This window comes from Diospyros lotus, chromosome 13 (assembly GCF_014633365.1).
Source record: "Diospyros lotus cultivar Yz01 chromosome 13, ASM1463336v1, whole genome shotgun sequence".
NCBI classification, from domain to species: Eukaryota; Viridiplantae; Streptophyta; class Magnoliopsida; order Ericales; family Ebenaceae; genus Diospyros; species Diospyros lotus.
In genome coordinates, this window is record NC_068350.1 from 5,140,858 (window position 1) to 5,160,000 (window position 19,143).

At 38.9% G+C, this 19,143-nt stretch overlaps 1 protein-coding gene across 6 annotated transcripts in view; it reads right to left on the reverse strand.

Moving 5' to 3' along the window:
• Positions 1 to 19,143, reverse strand: part of LOC127787847 (E3 ubiquitin-protein ligase UPL7) — a 68,487-nt gene that overhangs the window by 28,517 nt on the left and 20,827 nt on the right. For 5 of the 6 annotated variants that reach the window (XR_008020260.1, XM_052315885.1, XM_052315884.1 and 2 more), the window contains 4 exons: positions 19,046 to 19,143; positions 16,500 to 16,670; positions 16,324 to 16,416; positions 13,672 to 13,779 (listed from right to left, as the gene is read on the reverse strand). The exon at positions 19,046 to 19,143 is cut by the window's right edge and continues 155 nt beyond it. Coding sequence is in view for 5 of the 6 variants with exons in the window: in XM_052315885.1 (XP_052171845.1) it covers positions 13,672 to 13,779; positions 16,324 to 16,416; positions 16,500 to 16,670; positions 19,046 to 19,143 (470 nt within the window). In the remaining variant the exon portion in view is untranslated. Of the gene's footprint in view, positions 1 to 7,412; positions 7,600 to 13,671; positions 13,780 to 16,323; positions 16,417 to 16,499; positions 16,671 to 19,045 lie in introns of those variants that run through there. The other variant, XM_052315887.1, reaches the window with a different exon arrangement.

A 19,143-nucleotide genomic window follows, 5' to 3' on the forward strand; every position in this document is an offset into this window, starting at 1 on the left:
TGTCTAAGCGATGGACTCATGTTTTTAGTTTCTAATCTAAAGCAATTCAGTTCTTTTAATGCCTTCTTGAGGAACCCAATGTTAGAAAGTTTCAACAAGAAAATGACACACGTTCTTAGAAGTATCCAACCTTCTTAGGATAAAACAATGCCAAGAGGTTGTACATTAAAATAAAATTTTAAAAACATTTCTTAACAAAATATAAAGCAATAAACTAAAACAAAACCTAAATAAAACATTTAAGAAGGGCATAAAAACCATTTAACTATTAAGTATTGACACTCTTAAATGTGTGTTGTATCGGTGCCCAACATAAATTAGAGACTAAAACTTGTTCAACAAGTCAAAATATGGGTTGGACACTGATAGAAAACCCACTCAAACTCCAATTTCACTATCCAAATCAATAGATAACAATCCGATTTACAATGCTCAATTCTAGAAAACTAACAAAAAGAAGGAAGAAGAACAGAAAAATGAAAACAAAGGACAATTTGAGAGGGCCTCCTCTCCCAAAATCTTCTTCAAATTCCTTCACAACCTCTCTCTTCTTTCCTCTCCTTTTTATATGGATTCCCCCAACGGTTACAACCACGTGAGGTTGTTATTGCTAACCGCCTCTGACAATTCTACCCCTATATCCTTTTCCTCAATTGCCCTCTTGCCTCCTTTCTTACCCCTACGCTGATATGTGTGGTGTATCGGTGCTCTATCATGACTCTGGTCCATAAGATTCACCTTGTCCTCAAGGTGAAACTCAGAAAACTGTTACAATATTTGATTGTCCCAGGTAGCTTCTAAAGGTGGCAGCCCTTTCCACTGAATTAGCACATCAAGGCCCCTCAAGTTCTTCCCTCTGCTCGGTCGTATTCCCAATAGAAATTCTGGTTCTACTAATCTCTAGCTCAGCTGTCAATTGAGCTAGAATGGAGGCAACTGCTAGTAATGTCCCCTCGGCCTTACATAGTTCAGATACATGAAATACGGGATGGATGGCACAAGTGGGTTGAAGTTCCAGCTTGTATGCCACCTTCCCTATCCTCTTTTCCACGGCGAAGGGCCCATAATACCTTGGTGACAACTTTTCATTTAGCTTGGTAGCTAAGGTCTTTTGTCTGGTCGAATTTTCAGGTAAACCAAGTCTCCCACTTCGAATTGAATGTCCCTCCACTTCTTATCCGCTATGGATTTCATCTTTGTTTTTGCTCGCAGCAGTTGGCCTTTAAGCTCTTCCAGCACCAAATCCCTTTCTACTAGTTGCTGCTCCAATCCGGATACAGACATTGTACCCTTCTCAAACTGTAGAAGTGGAGGCAGCTCGTGCCCATAGACTATCTGAAAAGGGGTTAGCTTAGAAGAAGCTTGATAGGAAGTATTATACCAATACTCAGGAAGCCAAGTGTACCATGCCTTAGGTGTAGAAGAGGCAAAATATCGGAGATAAGTCTTCAATGTCTTGTTGAGGACTTCCGTTTGGCCATCAGATTGGGGGTGGTAGGCTATACTCCTATTGACCTGTGTGCCCTGTAGCCGAAATAACTCTCTTCAAAAATGGCTGATGAAGACCTTGTCTCTATCCGAGACGATAGAATTAGGAATCCCACGTAGACGTACAACTTCCTTAACAAAAACACCTGCTACACTAGCTACTGAAAATGGGTGTTTCAATATGATAAAGTGCCCATACTTGCTAAGCCGATCCACCACCACTAAAATGGAGTCCACTCCCCTTAATTTCGGTGGTCCTTCTATGAAGTCCATTGATACATCCTCCCAAATTTGATGGGGAATAGGGAGAGGTTGAAGTAGGCCTCCCGGTGAGAGAGCCATGCACTTGTGTTGCTGGCATATGGGACATTGGCGGACATACCAATGGATATCCTTTTTGATTCCTATCCAATACACATTAGTAGCCAGCCTTTTGGAAGTTCTCAAGAAACCCGAATGGCCTCCAATCTGCCCATCGTGACCCTCCTTCATCAATAAAGGAATCAAAGTCGAACCAGGGGGAAGTAGCAACCTGCCTTTGAATAGTAACTGCCCATCCACCAAGGAATAGCCTGGCTTACTTGAAGGTTCAGCTTGCAGCTCCCTGATGATCTGCTGGAAGTGGCTGTTTTCAGCCACTTCTTCTTTGAGTTGATCTAACTGCAGCACCTGAGGAGCAGTAAGAGCCATGAGTGTGACTGGGAAGGAAAATTGGGAGAGCGCATCAACAACACGGTTCTCCAAGTTGGGCCGGTATTGTATCTCAAAGTGGTAGTCCATTAACTTCATCACCCATTTTTGACATTCCGGGCTCACAAACCGTTGCTCCATCATGAACCTTAGACTCTTTTGATCTGTTCGGATGATGAATTTCCTCCCCAATAAATAATGTCGCCATTTTCGTACCGCAAATACAATAGCCATCAACTCCCTCTCATAGACCAACTTATTCCAACCAATGGGGTTTAAAGCATGACTAAAGAAAGCAAGCGGCCTATGTTCCTGCATCAATACAACCCCGAGTCCATGCCCGGAGGCATCAGTTTCCACTATAAACTCCTTCGAAAAATCTGGTAGAGTGAGCACAGGTAAAGTTGTCATGGCTGTCTTAGGGACTGAAAAGCTTGCTCTGAACTCTCATCCCAATAGAAGTTATCTTTTTGAAGTCGTTTCGTTAACGACCAAGCTAATTTCCCATAATTTTGTATAAATCGGTGATAATACCCCGTGAGTCCCAAAAAACTATGGAGTTCTCATTGTGAACGAGGGCTAGGCCAATCCATAATCGCTTGAATTTTTAACTGTCCACAGCAACCCCCTGCTGCGAAATAATGTGGCCAAAGTAGTCAATCTCCAATTGTCCAAACCGGCATTTTTTTGCATTGGCATACAACTTGTTTTCAACTAATATTCCCAGTATGCAAAGCAAATGATCCCGATGTTCCTGCATCGTTCTGTTGTACACTAAAATGTCGTCAAAAAATACGAAAACAAACTGTCTCAATTGTTCCCTAAAAATCTCATTCATAAAAAACTGAAATGTAGCGAGTGCATTTGCTAATCCAAACAGCATCACCATAAACTCATAATGGCCCTCATGAGTGCAAAAAGCCGTTTTTGGAATGTCATTAGGTGCGATATGTATTTGATGGTAACCCGATTTTAAATCCAACTTAGAAAAAATTGCAACTCCATTCAACTCATCTAGGAGTTCTTCAATAACCGGAATTGAAAATTTATCGGGGATAGTTACCTTGTTTAAAGCCTGGTAGTCCACACAAAACCTCCACCCCCCGTCTTTCTTCTTGACCAGCAATACAGGGCTAGAAAAGGGGCTGATGGTTGACTTGATGATACCTGCAGCTAGCATCTCTCTAACAAGTTTTTCAATCTCAATCTTCAAGAGATGGGGGTATCAGTAAGGTCTCACACTTACCGGGGAAACCCCGAGCAACAGCCTGATGGTATGATCCTGCCTTCGGTGCGGGGGTAGCCCACACAACTCTTCAAAGACTGCCTTGAAGTCGGATAGTACCCCCTGCAAGCTGTTAGGGATTTTAACTTCCACTGCTTCAGCCGTTAAACAACCCAACTCCAATAATACTCCTTCCCTACCCTTCCAGAATGCCTTTATCATGGACTTCACGATCACTAAAGTTTGGCTAAGGCTGGGATCCCCATGTAAGGTAATGACCGTGTCTCCCACCTTGAACCTCATGATCAGAGAACCCCAGTCCACTTGTGTCTCTCCCAATGTGGCCAACCATTTCATCCCAAGAATGACATCAGAGCTGCCCAACTCCAAAGGAAGGAAGTCCTCTATTATCCTCACATTTTGTAACAACAAGAGGACCCTACATACTCCCACCCCCTGCACTGCCATACTGGAGCCCATTATCACCCCATATCCTTGAGTGGGCATCCTTAAGAGTCCTAATTTTTGCACCAAGTCAGCTGCTATGAAATTGTGGGAAGCCCTGCTATTGATTAAGACAATCACTTCTTAGCCTTCTATTGTTCCTTTAATCTTCATCGTTTAAGGAGGAGTTAACCCTACCACGGAGTGTTAAAAGTTGTCTAGAGTATAGAAAAAAAGATCAGTTAAGGTAGCAGCAGTGTATTCTGAGGGTCAATGAAGCTTTAGATAAAAGTTTATATCCCATGTTGTAATTAGTTATAATTGGGGGGTTAAACTGCAAATATCTAATAGTATTCATTGGGATATCCGCCCACTATTATAAATAGAGGGCAAGGGGGTAGATTTTCTCATTCTTCTTTTGTACTGAGCAGACATTCATGTAGAGAGAGAGAGAGGCTAGTGTGCAAGAGAGCTTTGTAATATTGGAGAATGAGTGGTGGATGTACTCAGGAATAGGAGGAATTACTCAAGCTATTGTATTGATCATTCTTGGTAATAAAGAAGGCTGCTTTTGATGGGTGTTTGAAGGCTGGATGTAGGTTTGCCAAAGGCATTCCGAATCAGGATATATCTTGTGCCTATTGTTTGGTTTGTGGTTTGATTATTTATATTTTTCATTCATTTAAATTCTGTCATTTATATTTTCTGTTATTCTAGATTAAGTTTGGGAGTGTTGAGGGTGTGAGAATTGGCAAGAACAATCCTATTGTACTCCTAATTTCTAACACAGAGTTTAGTGATAACTCTACCATCTCTCCTTCCTTGACAGCATCTTCCCACTCCCCGGAAGCCTCCACTGCCTCATCTTGTTTTATCTCTTCTTCTTCTTCTTCTTATCCCCTCTCTTCTTCATAAACAACCATCACTTGCAGCTTCTTGTTCTTACACCTATGCCCAATTGAATATTTCTTGTCACAGCGAAAACATAATCCCTTCGCACACTTGGCTTGTAGCTCAGTCTCACTCAATTGTTTGAAGGGTGGTGTGGTCAACTTCCCGTTGGTCAGCGATCTTGAGGAATTAGAAGAGCTAGTTGTGACTATCCTGGGAGGATTGGAGGCTTGGAACCCCAAATTTCGTTGCACCATAGGGGACGGAGCTGGGTGTGGGGTTACCTTACTTGGGTTGTAACCAAAACGATTCCCTTGGAGCACCTAATTCCGGTCCTCAATCCGCTGGGCCATTTCCATGATATTCTTGAGGCCCAAGGGCCTCAACACCCTGATTTCTACCCTGATCTTCGGTTTGAGTCCATTAACGAAGTGTCCCTCTAAAACAACTTCGGGCATCTCTTTAATGGGTGATGCTAAAGTCTCAAATCAATTCTGATAGTCTCTGACCATTCCCCACTGTTGAAGGTCCATGAACCGCTCCTCCACGGTCCCTTCTTGTGTGGACTTGAACCGGTTCCTCAGCAACCCCTTAAGCTCCTCCCAACTTCTTACTCGTCGCCTCATTTGCTCCCACTGGAACCACAACATAGCCCCTCCTTCAAACCATAAAGCCGTTAAGTCCAACTTCTCCACATCGGTCAATTAGTTTACAGTGAAGTAGCTCTCAGCCTTGAGGACCTAGCCATCTAGATCATCTCCCTCAAAGATGGGCATTTCCAAGCGTCTCCCACGATACTCCTGCCTTCCGACACCATCGACCCAATCACCCCCTTCACCACTTCTCCCTCCAGCCACCGGCATTACCTCCATTGACAAGGACGAACCCGCATGTTGGTCTTCCCTATCTCGCTTCCCCTTCCTCTCTTTCTCTCTCACTCTCCTGCTCATCCCATTGTGCCATTAATAGGTTGAATTGGTCCATCATCCCTGCCATGTTCTTTTCGATATTTTGCACCCTCATGACTTCTGCCTTCATCGATTCCAGTCCCTCCTATAAACTCGCCATACGCCCCTCCAGCTCACCCACTCTTACAGAAACAGTCATCCCCATGGATCAATCGCTCTGATACCAAAATGATAGAAAACCCACTCAAACTCTGATTTCACTATCCAAATCAGTAGATAACAATTCGATTTACAGTGTTCAATTCTAGAAAACTAACAAAAAGAAGGAAGAACAGAAAAATGAAAACAAAGGCCAATTCGAGCGGGCCTCCTCTCCCAGAATCTTCTTCAAATTCCTTCACGCCCTCTCTCTCTTCTTTTCTCTCCCTTTTATATGGATTCCCCCAACGATTACAACCACGTGAGGTTGTTATTCCTGACCACCTCTGACAATTCTACCCCTGTATCCTTTTCCTCAATTGCCCTCTTGCCTCCTTTCTTACCCCTACGCTGATATGTGTGGTGTATCGGTGCTCTATTAGACACACGAGATGGCATAGCCAATGTTGATGACTAGTTGAATGCGTTAAAATACTAGACCCCAATGTCCAGTAGTTATTAAGAATAACTTATTGGCTATTAAATTGGAATGTTTTTCGCATGTGAAGTACAACTGTATGTTGTGGTTCCCCATCACCATTACAAGGTATGCCTCTTATTTGACATACCTTAGAGTGTATCAATGTGGTCGTAACCTACCACATCCTGTAGGACCTGCTCAACCTAGGTCACAAAGCCAAGGTACATCCTTGGCTTGTGATCACATGAAAAGTCTTTACTTCATTGAGTAGGACCTGCTCAACCTCCTCCTTAGAAGTACTCCCTTTTATTCTATTGGTTTCTAATTTCGGTTTCCAACCAAACTTGCTCATAAATGATAGAGAGTGATTTAATTCCAAGCATAATTCTAAAACATAGCAGTTTATATCACAAACTCAACTAATTACAACGGTGTTTAAGTTGTACAAAGCATTCTACCAAAAGTACATAACATAATGTATTGTATATTTCCTCTCATCTTCTAACCCCTGGTTGGTCTATTTCCCCATCCCTAGCATGGTCTGGAATATTAAACTGCAATGCATGAGAATAGAATTCTCAGTAGGTCATGTCATGGCAATGCAGTCACATGCTCATAATATCATCCACACATTTCATGAAGGCAGCCCCTAATCATTAACCTTCTCCCATTCACCAGTTGCTCCCTCTCCTAGGTTCAAGCCCTCACATTATCCTTTGGCATCATTCACACGACCTATATGATCCACCCTTGGCCAAACATTAACAACAATCATTACAGCACATTTATGGCTTGAACCTTCATTAACTACACATGCTTGACTCAATACTTTCATGCAACATGCTCACATTATGCACGCATATCATGAACATAACATTTCATTTTATGCATAAGGCTGCCATAAAATCATTTCATGCATAATGCCAACATAGAGTAACCATAAGCATGCACTTACCTCAAGTTAAGCCTTAGTTTCTTCAAGCTTCCTTTAGCTTTCTAGCAGGCCTTTCTTATTTCTCAGCTCTTCTCACTTTCCAGAAGAACTTCCTTACTTCCTTCAAGTTTCTCACTCTACCAGTCTTTCTTTTGGAGACATTCACTCTCTCATTTCAGTTGTCTCTTGAAATGGAGAAGGTCTGGCCTATTTTATAGGCCATGGAAGCAGCCTACTTCTCCGCTGAAGCAGCTGAGTGCATGGCAGCCCCAATGGCTCCCGTTGGCTCTTGTTTGGTGGAATTTTCCTGCAGAGACAGCTGAAGCAGCTGCCACCCATTTGTCTTTCTTGTTGCCACCTAGCTCTAGATGCAAGCCTTTCTTGTAGGAAGATACCTCACCTGTATGCTTCAGCAAGTCAGCCAGCTCACCATGTTTCTAAAACCTTCTGAAGATTTCCCTATAGCTGGAACTTCACTAATTCTTGCTCAATTAACCATAATCCCTAAATTAATTCCTTAATCCAACTTCCTCAATTCTCAACCAAAATTACTAAGTTCCATATCACTGGAATCCTCTTTTTATGTCTAATAACATATTAATAATGCATGCATTTATCTTAATTTAGTCCCCAAAAACTTATTTCAAATTCAGCTGTTTACCTGAGGTTTTCCACCTGCTTGGCTGCCACCTTACATATTTTGCTTCAGCAACTGTCTAAGAATAGCTCCTCACCTTTTCAAGTGTCATGTTGGGACCCTCTTCCCATGTTTATTAATAAATTTATGGGGTGTCACATAAATGATTCATGAACAAGTGTTACTTTTATATGTTAAATGAAATTTAAATTTATGAATTGAAGATATCTTTCATGTTGAATTAGTGTACTTATTTCATTACAACTGTAAATGATTTATGGAGTGTTACTTTTGTATGTTAAATGAAATTTAAATTAATGTATTCAAAGATATCTTTCATTTTGAATTAGTGTACTTATTTCATTATTTTCTTAGTTTGTGGATATTATATATGGATTGAGAAGATGATCCATGGATGAGATGAGAGGAATAAGAGGAGGATAACTCTCCCGAGTTATCCTCAAGCTGATCTTATATATCTTGTGTATTATTTGTAGATTAGTTAGAATTATTTTATCTTGTAATCTTGTGCTAGAATTTAGGAGTTTATCTAGTAGCTAAAGTTTAGGAGATGAGTTTGTATCAAACTAGGAGTCTTGTATATTTAATCCTAGCTGCTAATGGAGAAGTTGTACGATAGTTTTCATTATTCTATCGGATTTCTTCATGGTATCAGAGCCTGATTTCGAGTTTCTGTGGCCACCAATTATTTAGAGTTCTAATTATAAGAGAACTCTTTAACTTGCGCCATGGCTGATGATCAAACAGCCAGTACGGGGACTTCTATTCCTCTTCCAACAAAGAGCAGTCCAATCCCTGCAACCTCGTCACATTCTTCTGCAGCCTTCGATGGATCTTCCCTCCAGATTACTTTACACAAGCTGAATGGAACCAACTTCCGAGAGTGGTCCCAATCAGTTATGCTTGTGATTAAAGGAAAAGGGAAGGTAGGCTATCTAACCGGAGAAATCGTAAAGCCTAGCCAAGATTCAACAACATATGAAGTATAGGAAGCTGAGAATGCCATTGTTATGGCATGGCTAGTGAACTCAATGGAGCCAAAGGTAGGAAGAACTTACCTCTTTTACAAAACAACAAGCAAGATTTGGAATGCGGTTCGAGAGATCTATTCAGATCTTGAAAATACCGCTCAAAGATTCCAAGTTCGATCCACCATTCGATCAACAAAGCAAGGTAACAACATGGTAACTGAGTATTACAATACCTTGACTGAACTATGGAAAGAGGTTGATCTTTTTCATGAGATCACATGGGAATGCTTAGCTGATGGAAGGAAGTATAACAAGATGATGGAGAAAGAAAGGATATTTGCTTCTTGCATGGTCTAAATTCATATTTGGATGAGGTAAGAGGACGATTACTTAGAACTAAGCCCTTTCCCTCTATGAGAGAAGTATTTGCCGAAGTAAGAAGGGAGGAGAGTAGGAAGAAAGTAATGCTACCTAGTGGTTCAACAAACGAAGGAATGTTACAGAGTTTTGCCTTAAACATATCCCGTGGCTAGTTATCTATTACGGCTAAGGGAGAGATGCAGTGAGATAGGCAATGGTGTGACCATTGTAACAAGCCCTATCATACTAGGGACACCTGCTCGAAGCTGCACGGGAAACCAGCTAATTGGAAACAGAGGAACCAGTGAAAAGGAGTGCAATTCGCCTATATGGTGGAATCTGAAAAAGGGAATTCAACACCCCACATGACAGGTGATCTTGAAATTCTATCCAATTTTAAATCTTGTGATCAGAATATTATTGTATTTATGGCTGATGGAACTAATACTTTAGTCCAAGGAAAGGGCATAGCATATGTAGCAGGGCTAAGATTAGAGTCAGTTCTTTGAGTCAGTTCTTTATGTGCCAAATTTGAGATGTAACTTGCTATCAATAAGCAAGATTACTCAGGATAAGGACTGTTCAGTGATATTCTCTTCTTCCCATTGTGTTTTTCAGGACAAATCTTCAGGGAGGACGATTGGCAAAGATGAAGAGAAGGAAGGTCTATATCAAATCGTCAATCTTGATTACCAAAAGGAGTGTAGGTCATTTGTTCAATCCTCTTTAGCTGCAGTTTCAGATTCTGATTTAATGTTATGGCATCAAATATTAGGACACCCTAGCTTCGAGTATCTTAGAGTCTTATACCCTTTAATTTCTATCAATAAAATTCAGGATTTCTATTGTGAACATTGCATTCTTGCAAAACAAACTAAGAGCACTCATCCAAAACATTCCTACAAACCGTCTCAGCCATTTCATTTAGTCCACATTTCATTTAGTCCACAGTGACATTTGGGGACCAACCAGACTTTTAAATCTAACAAATACTCAGTGGTTCATCACCTTCATTGATGATCACACACGAGTTTGTTGGGTCTTCCTCATGAAAGATAATCTGAAACCTAAATAGTTTTCAAACCGTTTCATCTCATGGTTAAAAATATTTTCCAAACTTCCATTCATATTTTAAGAAGTGACAATGGTCGAGAATACTTCTCAAATGACTTTAACCATTATCTAAATGAGCATGGTATTGTTCATCAAAGCTATTGCCCATACAACCCTCAACAAAATGGGGTAGCTGAGAAGAAGAACCGGCACTTACTTGAGACAGCTAGGGCTCTTATGTTCACTCAATTAGTTCCACATTCTTATTGGGGAGAGGTTGTTCTTACAACATCCTATCTCATCAATCGTCTTCCTTCAAAGACCTTAAACTATAAAACTCCCTTAAATGTCTTCCTTGAAGCTTTCCCTCATATTCCAGGGCCTTAAACACTCTTGCTCCTTCTTCAGGTGTACCTCCTTCATACATCAAAACCAGTTAAATCCATCCAAGCTTGACCCAAAAGCACTTAAATGTGTGTTTGTTGGATACTCTCCTACCCAACAAGGCTATAAGTGCTATAACCCAACAACCCGCAAGTTCATTATTTCTTGTGATGTCACCTTTCTTGAGAATCAACCATTCTTCCAAAATACTACTCAAAATGAAAATCCAGTCCACAATTGGAGTACAGTCATCTCCGTGCCTCTCAATCCCCTTACTAGTCTTCCCTCTACTGAAACTCATCAAGGGGAGGAGAAAGAGGAGACTGAAATCCAGTAGGGTGATCAAGACCTGACTAAACCTCTAAAGGTTTATTCCAGAAGACCTAAAGCTGCTACTCTTCAGCCAACCAATCTGTCCAATCTAGAGGTAAGTCCAAACAAGACAGTTGATACTGATATCAATATACAACAGCAGCTTGCTAATGACCTAAGTGTCCTAATTGCGTTGAGGAAATGTAGAAGGATGTGCACCAAGCATCCTATTAATGATTTCATTGGGTACTCAATATTGTCTCCCTTCTTTAAGGCATTTACTATAAATTTAGACAGTGTAGTTATCCCTAGAAACGTTTATCAAGCATTGCAGGATGGAAACTGGAAGATGGCAATTATGGAAGAAATGACAACCTTGGAGAAAATGGTACATGGGAAATTATGGATCTTTCGGAGCGAAAGAAGGCAGTTGGCAGCAAATGGGTATTCACTCTAAAGTATAAATCAGATGGAAGTCTGGAAAAGGTATAAAGCAAGGCTTATAGCTCAGGGATTTACTCAAACTCAAGGTTTGGATTATGAAGAAACGTTTGCTCCCGTGGCCAAACTCAATTCAATTCGGATTCTATTGTCCTTAACCGTAAACCTGGACTGGAAACTGCACCAATTGGACATCAAAAACGCCTGCCTAAACGGAGATTTAGAGGAGGAGATTTACATGAGAATACACCAGGGACAAGAGATAAGGTATGCAAATTAAAAAAATCTCTATACGGCTTAATGCAATCACCTAGAGCATGGTTTAAAAGATTTAGTGATACTCTATACAAGCTGGGATATAAGCAGGGACAAGTAGATCACACACTCTTTACAAAGATCAAAGAGGATGGTAGGAGAACAATTCTAATAGTCTATATGGATGATATCATTATCACGGGAGATGATAACCAAAAAATTGAAAAGCTAAAAGAACAGCTAAGGCAGGCCTTTGAAGTAAAAGAGCTGGGGAACTGCGATATTTTCTTGGTTTGGAAGTTACAAGAAGTAAGAATGGCATTTTTGTATCCCAAAGAAAGTACACTCTTGACTTGCTAAAAGAGACTGGCAAACTAAGGTGTAAACCAGCAAGCACACCTCTAGAACCTAACTGGAAGAACAGAGAAGGAAAAGAAGAGCATCCAGTGGACAAAGGCATGTACCAACGATTGGTAGGCAAACTCATTTATTTGTTTCACACAAGACCGGATATTACCTATGTTGTGGGTATTGTTAGCCAATTCATGCATTCACCAACTGGGAGACACTTGGAAGCAACGTATCAAATCCTTAAATATCTTAAGGGAATACCAGGTAAGGGTCTACTATTTACAAAAGGCCGAGACAGAGGGATAATCGGCTATGCAAATTCTGATTGGGCAGGTGTTGTAGAAGATAGCAAATCCACATCAGGCTATTGTACAAAATTATGGGGTAACTTGGTGACTTGGCAGAGCAAGAAACAACAAGTGGTAGCTCGCAACAGTGTTGAAGCAGAGTATCGCTCAATTGCTCAAGCAATTTGTGAAATGGTATAGGTGGAAAGACTGTTGAATGATTTGCCTATGCTGATATTATCTCCTAAGTTTCTTTATAGTGATAGCAAATCAGCTATCAACATTGTCAACAATCCGGTGCAGTATGACTGGATGAAGCATGTCCAAATTGATCGCCATTTTGTCAAACAAGAGCTTGAGGATGGCAACATTAAGCTGACTTATGTTCCAACAGAAGAACAACATGCAGAAATTTTGACCAAAGCAATGGGAAAACAAGGTTTTGAATATAGAAGAAGCAAGTTGGGAATATTTGATATATATTCCTCAGCTTGAGGGAGGGAGTTGAAAGATAAAGATGCAACAACCAATCCAAAAGGATTGAGAAGAAGATCCATGGATGAGATGAGAGGAATAAGAGGAGGATAACTCTCCCAAGTTATCCTCAAGCTGATCTTATATATCTTGTGTATTATTTGTAGATTAGTTAGAATTATTTTATCTTGTAATCTTGTGCTAGAATTTAAGAGTTTATCTAGTAGCTAAAGTTTAGGAGATGAGTTTGTATCAAACTAGGAGTCTTGCATATTTAATCCTAGCTGCTAATGGAGAAGTTGTACGATAGTTTTCATTATTCTATCGGATTTCTTCAATATATTTCTAAATAAAAAATGTAATTGCTGTATTCCTCAATGTGTCTACATCCAACTTTCTCCAGATGGCAATCCCTGGTGACTAGAGTGCTCATATCATATTATTTAGCCTTTTAACATCTTAATATGGTTAGGAACATGCTTATTTTTTTCCCCTGAAATATTCAAATTAGAATGTCAATACCTAAAGAACATAATTAATCCTTTACCAAATTAAAGCATCCAAAAGAAGAGAAAATAAGAAAGTACATGAAAATTTAAAATGGTTTGAACAAAGTTTGAAACATATGGACCAAAGTGGAAATGGGTCCAAACTTGTCCAATTTAGCATGAAGGCTTTTTGCTACATTGCAGCCCTATAATTGGATTAGTTTTGGCCATAAATGTAAGAACCAAAATTCTGAGACAAGCAAAGGTACCTCGGGATGCATATGGAAAGATAAAACAAACAATTAGAGCATGAAGCTATTTCAACTTTGACATTATGACATTAGCATGGAAGTTGAACCTCACAAGTGGTTTTCATAAAGAACAAGAATCTTAAAAACAGAGTACAGGGTAATCTGACAATTATTTTCAGGTTCATACCTCCCAAAATATTTTAATGGTACGACTCCCTTCAGTATATCCACCAGTGTATCTTGTGTTATTTCTCAAGTCATGTACATCAATGTCATGTTTCCCACCTGAGAGCAACTGCATGCCAAGATTATATCTTAGTATCAAACCAATAAAGCAAACTCTATTATGTTAATGAACATTCTACATCCATAACCACTCTAGGAAGATATGCAAAGCACAGGTCAATGAAATTAAAAGAAGAAAATGGAAAGATCGAAGACAATTCGCTAACACTCTGGGAGCTCAAACTCTTGTATTTCAGAAGATGTAATTGTCATTGTTTGATACTCGAATGCATCAGTAATAATTTGTATTTAATAGCATGCATGCTTATTTTTCATTCACATGTTATATATTAGTAATCTTTTGCTATGGTAGAACATGCATACTTTCTTAATCATGTATTGTGGATTTCTGTGGCAGAACTTTTGGGGGGGGGGGGGGGGGGGGGGGGGGGGGGCGCGTTGCATGGCCCCCCGAAGTGCTTGACAACCCCTTTGTATAAATATAAGTGATTATAGCAACCAATATAAAATTGCTTATATTGTCTGACAATATTAGATGTACTGCAGATCTTTCGAGCTATGAATATGCGGGTAGGTCTCTTTACATAGGAAGTGGATTGGCTATGCTATAATGCTATTTATGGTGCTGGAAGTGTTTGTTTGCTTGTCCTCTTCTGGTTAGTCCTTCAGTTTGTGCTACATTGGTGGAGCTGTTTCTTTGTTTGTGTGGGGGAGTTTCCTTATTATTGCTCAAGAGGCTTCTATTTCCTTAATAGAATTTTATCTATTTATAAAAAAAAAATGGTAGTTGTTAAAACAATGTACTCAACTCTGTTTTCTTCTTCTGAAGAAGTACAAGTATATAGAGTAAGAGATTATCAAAACTATATGAGAGACAAGTAAATAACTATGCAGGTCCCACAAGTGCCCATACCAAAAATTTTCTCCCCTTTTCAACCTTAATTACAAATCCTACCCTGTTTTGCTTCTCAAAAATAGCATATAGAGTATGTTTAGCACAAAAATAAAAAATAAAAAGAAAAGCATAGAGTACAATTTAAATTATTATATATATTAATTATTTGTTGTTCAAATTTTGTTAGTGTAAATTTGCCCCTACCTCAATTTTTTCTGTTTCTGCCAGTCTGTGGTTCAACACTAGTTATACGTGTATACATACACACACAGTAGCTTTAGAATTCAAAGACGTCACATGAATTAATAAATAAAGTAAAATCAGAAAGGTGTTGTCTGTTGGTTATTCACTAGCATTACATCAATTGCAATCCATATTCACACTCGCTGCCCTTCAAAATCCAATTTTACACTTCTGAAGGCATGTATTGCAATAGGAAGATTAAATAACCAGTGCCAAAAACTTAAGCTATTAGGAACGAGACCCAATAATGTACAAAAAGTTTTCCAAGACTCCCTCATGTAACTTGTACAACACAGGTGCACTAACAAACATAGAACAAGAGTACACAACAAAGACAAAGGAGGCTGGAATATGAAATATCTGATGTCATCTTTCAAGATGAAACATATGAGATGCTTTCTGTAGAGACCAAAAGTTGGTGGGACTGAATATGCAATATCTGTCTGTCCAAGGATTGCTTATTGACCCTTACTAAAGTACCTTGTCCAGACTTGCCACTTGTTAAATTGCATTGATCACAGTTCCTACCTCAATGAAAAAGTAGCTAGACAAATTATAAATCCTTTCTATGGAGTGAGATGGGAGATGAATTTATGAACCACTCACCGATTAGGAGATCCTTTGTCCTCCTTTAAGCAGGGTGGTTTAGGGGTCTGAAAATTAGAAACTAATGGAGAAAAGTAGCTTCCTTACCCTACAGTTGTGATCTTTGAGAAGGGACTCAAATCTGACAGGGACAGTTTCCTGAAAAGGTATACCTTTCAAAGTTTAAGGATGGATAAGCTGAGTTTTAGAAATCATCTATGGTGCAATGATTTGAGATTAAGGAATGGTATTATGGCCTTGCTTTGAGTTCTACAAGACAGGAGGGAAATGGTGGTTGACTAAGTTGTTTCAATTCCAAGAGGGGGTAGGTCCGGTAGGATATACCATGAATAAAAAACAAATTAATGAGTTTGTAGTTGTTGTGGATCCTTTATTCTTAGCCACCCTTTTGGAGAGTGAGAAGAAGGAATCCCCAGGGGACTGGCACTTGAGCTGGAATTCTTTTATGAGGCTTCAGTGGATCATAGTGCCAAGACTTTTCCCTTGAAGAGGTGTTTGGGTTTCTAAGACACCATCTAGGTTAGCCTCAGGAAAAAGAGAAATGCATGCATAGACTTAAAAAGTAAAGATGAAGAAATTTATAGAGACTTAAGAACAGAATTATAGATCCCCTGGGAAAAAGAGAAGCGTATATATAGACTTAAAGAAAAGACAAAGAAAATGGTTCATGTGAACCAACATGGGTTAGCCTCTTAGTTAGGTCCAATCAACTCAATAAGCCTAAAAGAAATAAAAAGAACACCTAATTACATGAATAAGATAATATTATATTTTATGTTACCAAAAAAATGGTAATACCTCATTGTAAATAACAAGGTGGGGCAATAAGATCTGATTAAATGGTAATACCTGATTAAATTCACTCGCATTGAACAACTTCAACCAAGATGGGGCAATAAGATCTGTCAACCCTCTATAGAAAGCATTTGAGAAAGGTAATATCTGCAATTCCCAAGTGAAACCAGATAAATTGGCTAATAATATAAAAGATGTTCCTGTAATTAACAACATAAACAATTATGTACCTGCCGATTAAGTTTATAGTCTGCAATTGCATGAATGTACTGCAATTTGTTCTCATTTGTCACATACACATCCTTGCCACCTGGTTTAAGCTCAATAATATGTCTTTGACCAAGAGATTCTTCTGTAACAGTGAAATCCAGACAGAGCCCCTCCACATCACCATCATAATGCTGTATAATGAAGAATGTAAGATGCCAACAACTTGAAATTGTACAAATATAAATTGTTATAGCAACAATGGAAAACAAAAGCCATCAGCTTAGAAGATAATATACCAAAGGTGAAAGAAGAGCATCCAAGAGTTTTGTAGTGCACTATCCTACACACATAGATCTAACATCATGAAGCCTGCCTTCACTTTCCAATCCGTTCAAACATGGTATCTTCAGTCCATTACGCTACTATAATATTTGCATATACCAACATATATCTCCTTAGATATGGGAAATAAAATAAACATTGACATGACATATCTGTTTACCATTAGGGATAATCCTAGCTAGCTTTAACAAGCAAAGTTATATTACAAAGAATTTTACTGCTAAATTCACTGACATGGACTACATATCAGCTAACATCTGGCACTGCATGGCATAGGTCCACTTTGTTTTGTAGGATGCAACTGACACACAACAATTCATCACTATACTTCTGATAAGCTCACCTTGCTTTCATCAAGATTCTTATTTAAGAAGATTGGGATAAGATACAGAAAGTAGACCTTGGGTTTATTCTGGCAATTCATAAGGACAATGATCCAGCACTGAACCATACCATGCAGCATTTGTTTATGCAATATTTCAAAATTTAAAGGATGATGGAAGAACCTTCAAAATCTGAGTGAGGTGAACCACTCTTAAACGAGGCAATTGGCTAGACGCATGTCAGAACTTTCTCACCAGAAAGTAAGAAGAATCGCAGTGAACGATATCATGATATTTTATCCTAAATTAACTGAGGACATGTTACATTTATCAGGGAAGAAAGCACCAAAAAATCAAAAGAGAGGGAGAGAGAGAGAAAGCATAGTGCAAGTACTCTAATCCATGATCATTCATCCATAGAAATTAAATCAGTGGCTTCATCTCATCAACCAACACCTTCTTTTCTTCTTTCTAGTGTCAGCTAAGACCATGATATTGTCTTGTGTATGTCCCAATGAATCATTCTTCAAGACAACTATACTTCATTTGAACCATGTGAAGAATTGCACATGCATTCAAAACCATAGAAAAATCCTAAAGAGTGGCCACTATTCTCAAAATCATCTCGCCTTAACCCAGCCATGCAGAACCAATAGCACATGCTATTCTAGTTAGTGCTCTTAAATTCTACAAATTGACTCCTTATGAAGTTTATTATTTGCCATTGTGGGGTCTTGTCTTCGCACGCCTAACTTCTAATTTCCTTCAACACTCCATTCAATGCTCAAACAAGTGTATCACTTATCATGTGAATGTGGAATGACAAAAAATGAGCTGGTACAAAACCTGGCACAATCTTCAAAGCTGCTTTTTGTGTTGCTAGTAAACTTATACAAGCCATAATTTCAAAATGTTGCAGTGGTGATTCTCTCGGCTCATAAATCAACTGAGCCCCAGATTCTACAAAAAATAATAGGAAATTATATATCTTTACCAGTATTTTCCTTCAAATTAGAGTTCCAGAAATATCTTTTATGCTTCATTAACCATGCCTGGTGTCTGAATAAAAAGTATAACTTACATGCCCCTTTGACGATATGCCAAGTCAGATAAAAGAAAAAAGATACTCATATGCCAGCTACTGACACAAAATAATGATGACTGAGTGAAATCTATGAGTTGGTGTAGAACAAAACTGAAAAATGTAGAACAAGACTGAAAAACTTGGTATCTCTTTCTCTTACTCTTCACTAGGATTGATTACAATATATATAGGAGAAAGAAAACAATCAAATCCCTACAACTAAGGAAAAAAAGGAAGGAATCCTAATTAGATCAATTACTAATTTACATCAATCAATCAATCCTACAATTATTAATTTACATCAATCAATCAATTCCCAACAATTAAGGTTGATTATAATCAATCTCATGGATTGTGAGATCAATCAATCCCAACAATTAAGGTTGATTATAATCAATCCCATAGATTGTGGGATCTTTCCAACAATATTAATAGTTGGCATAGAATATTATTCACAAATTTGATTCATCATGGGTCATTTAGTATATATATTCCTTTTCATATGAACTTGAACCATGAAAACATGATTACTGACACCACACACAATTGAGATTGTAACTAATTTATGAAATTCAAAAGTACAGCCTTGGAGCTTATGTGCAACTAGTTTTGTTCTGCATGAAATAAAATTGAACATAGAACAGGGTGAGAAGTAACAACCAAGCTATTCTGCATGAATAGGGAACTCGCAGTATATAAGACAGCTTTCAATCTGTTAGACAAAAACCACTACTGCACTCCCATCATTAAGGGGTCTCTCACTTTAGCCTTAGTATTTGTAAACTAGTTGAATACCCTACATTATCAGAAGGCTTACCTTAACATACATGAGATTTCTGTAGACCTCGGGGTCAAGTGTGGATAGTTCATCAAGAAAGCTGTAGCGACCTAACAACTTTTGTACGAAAACATGTG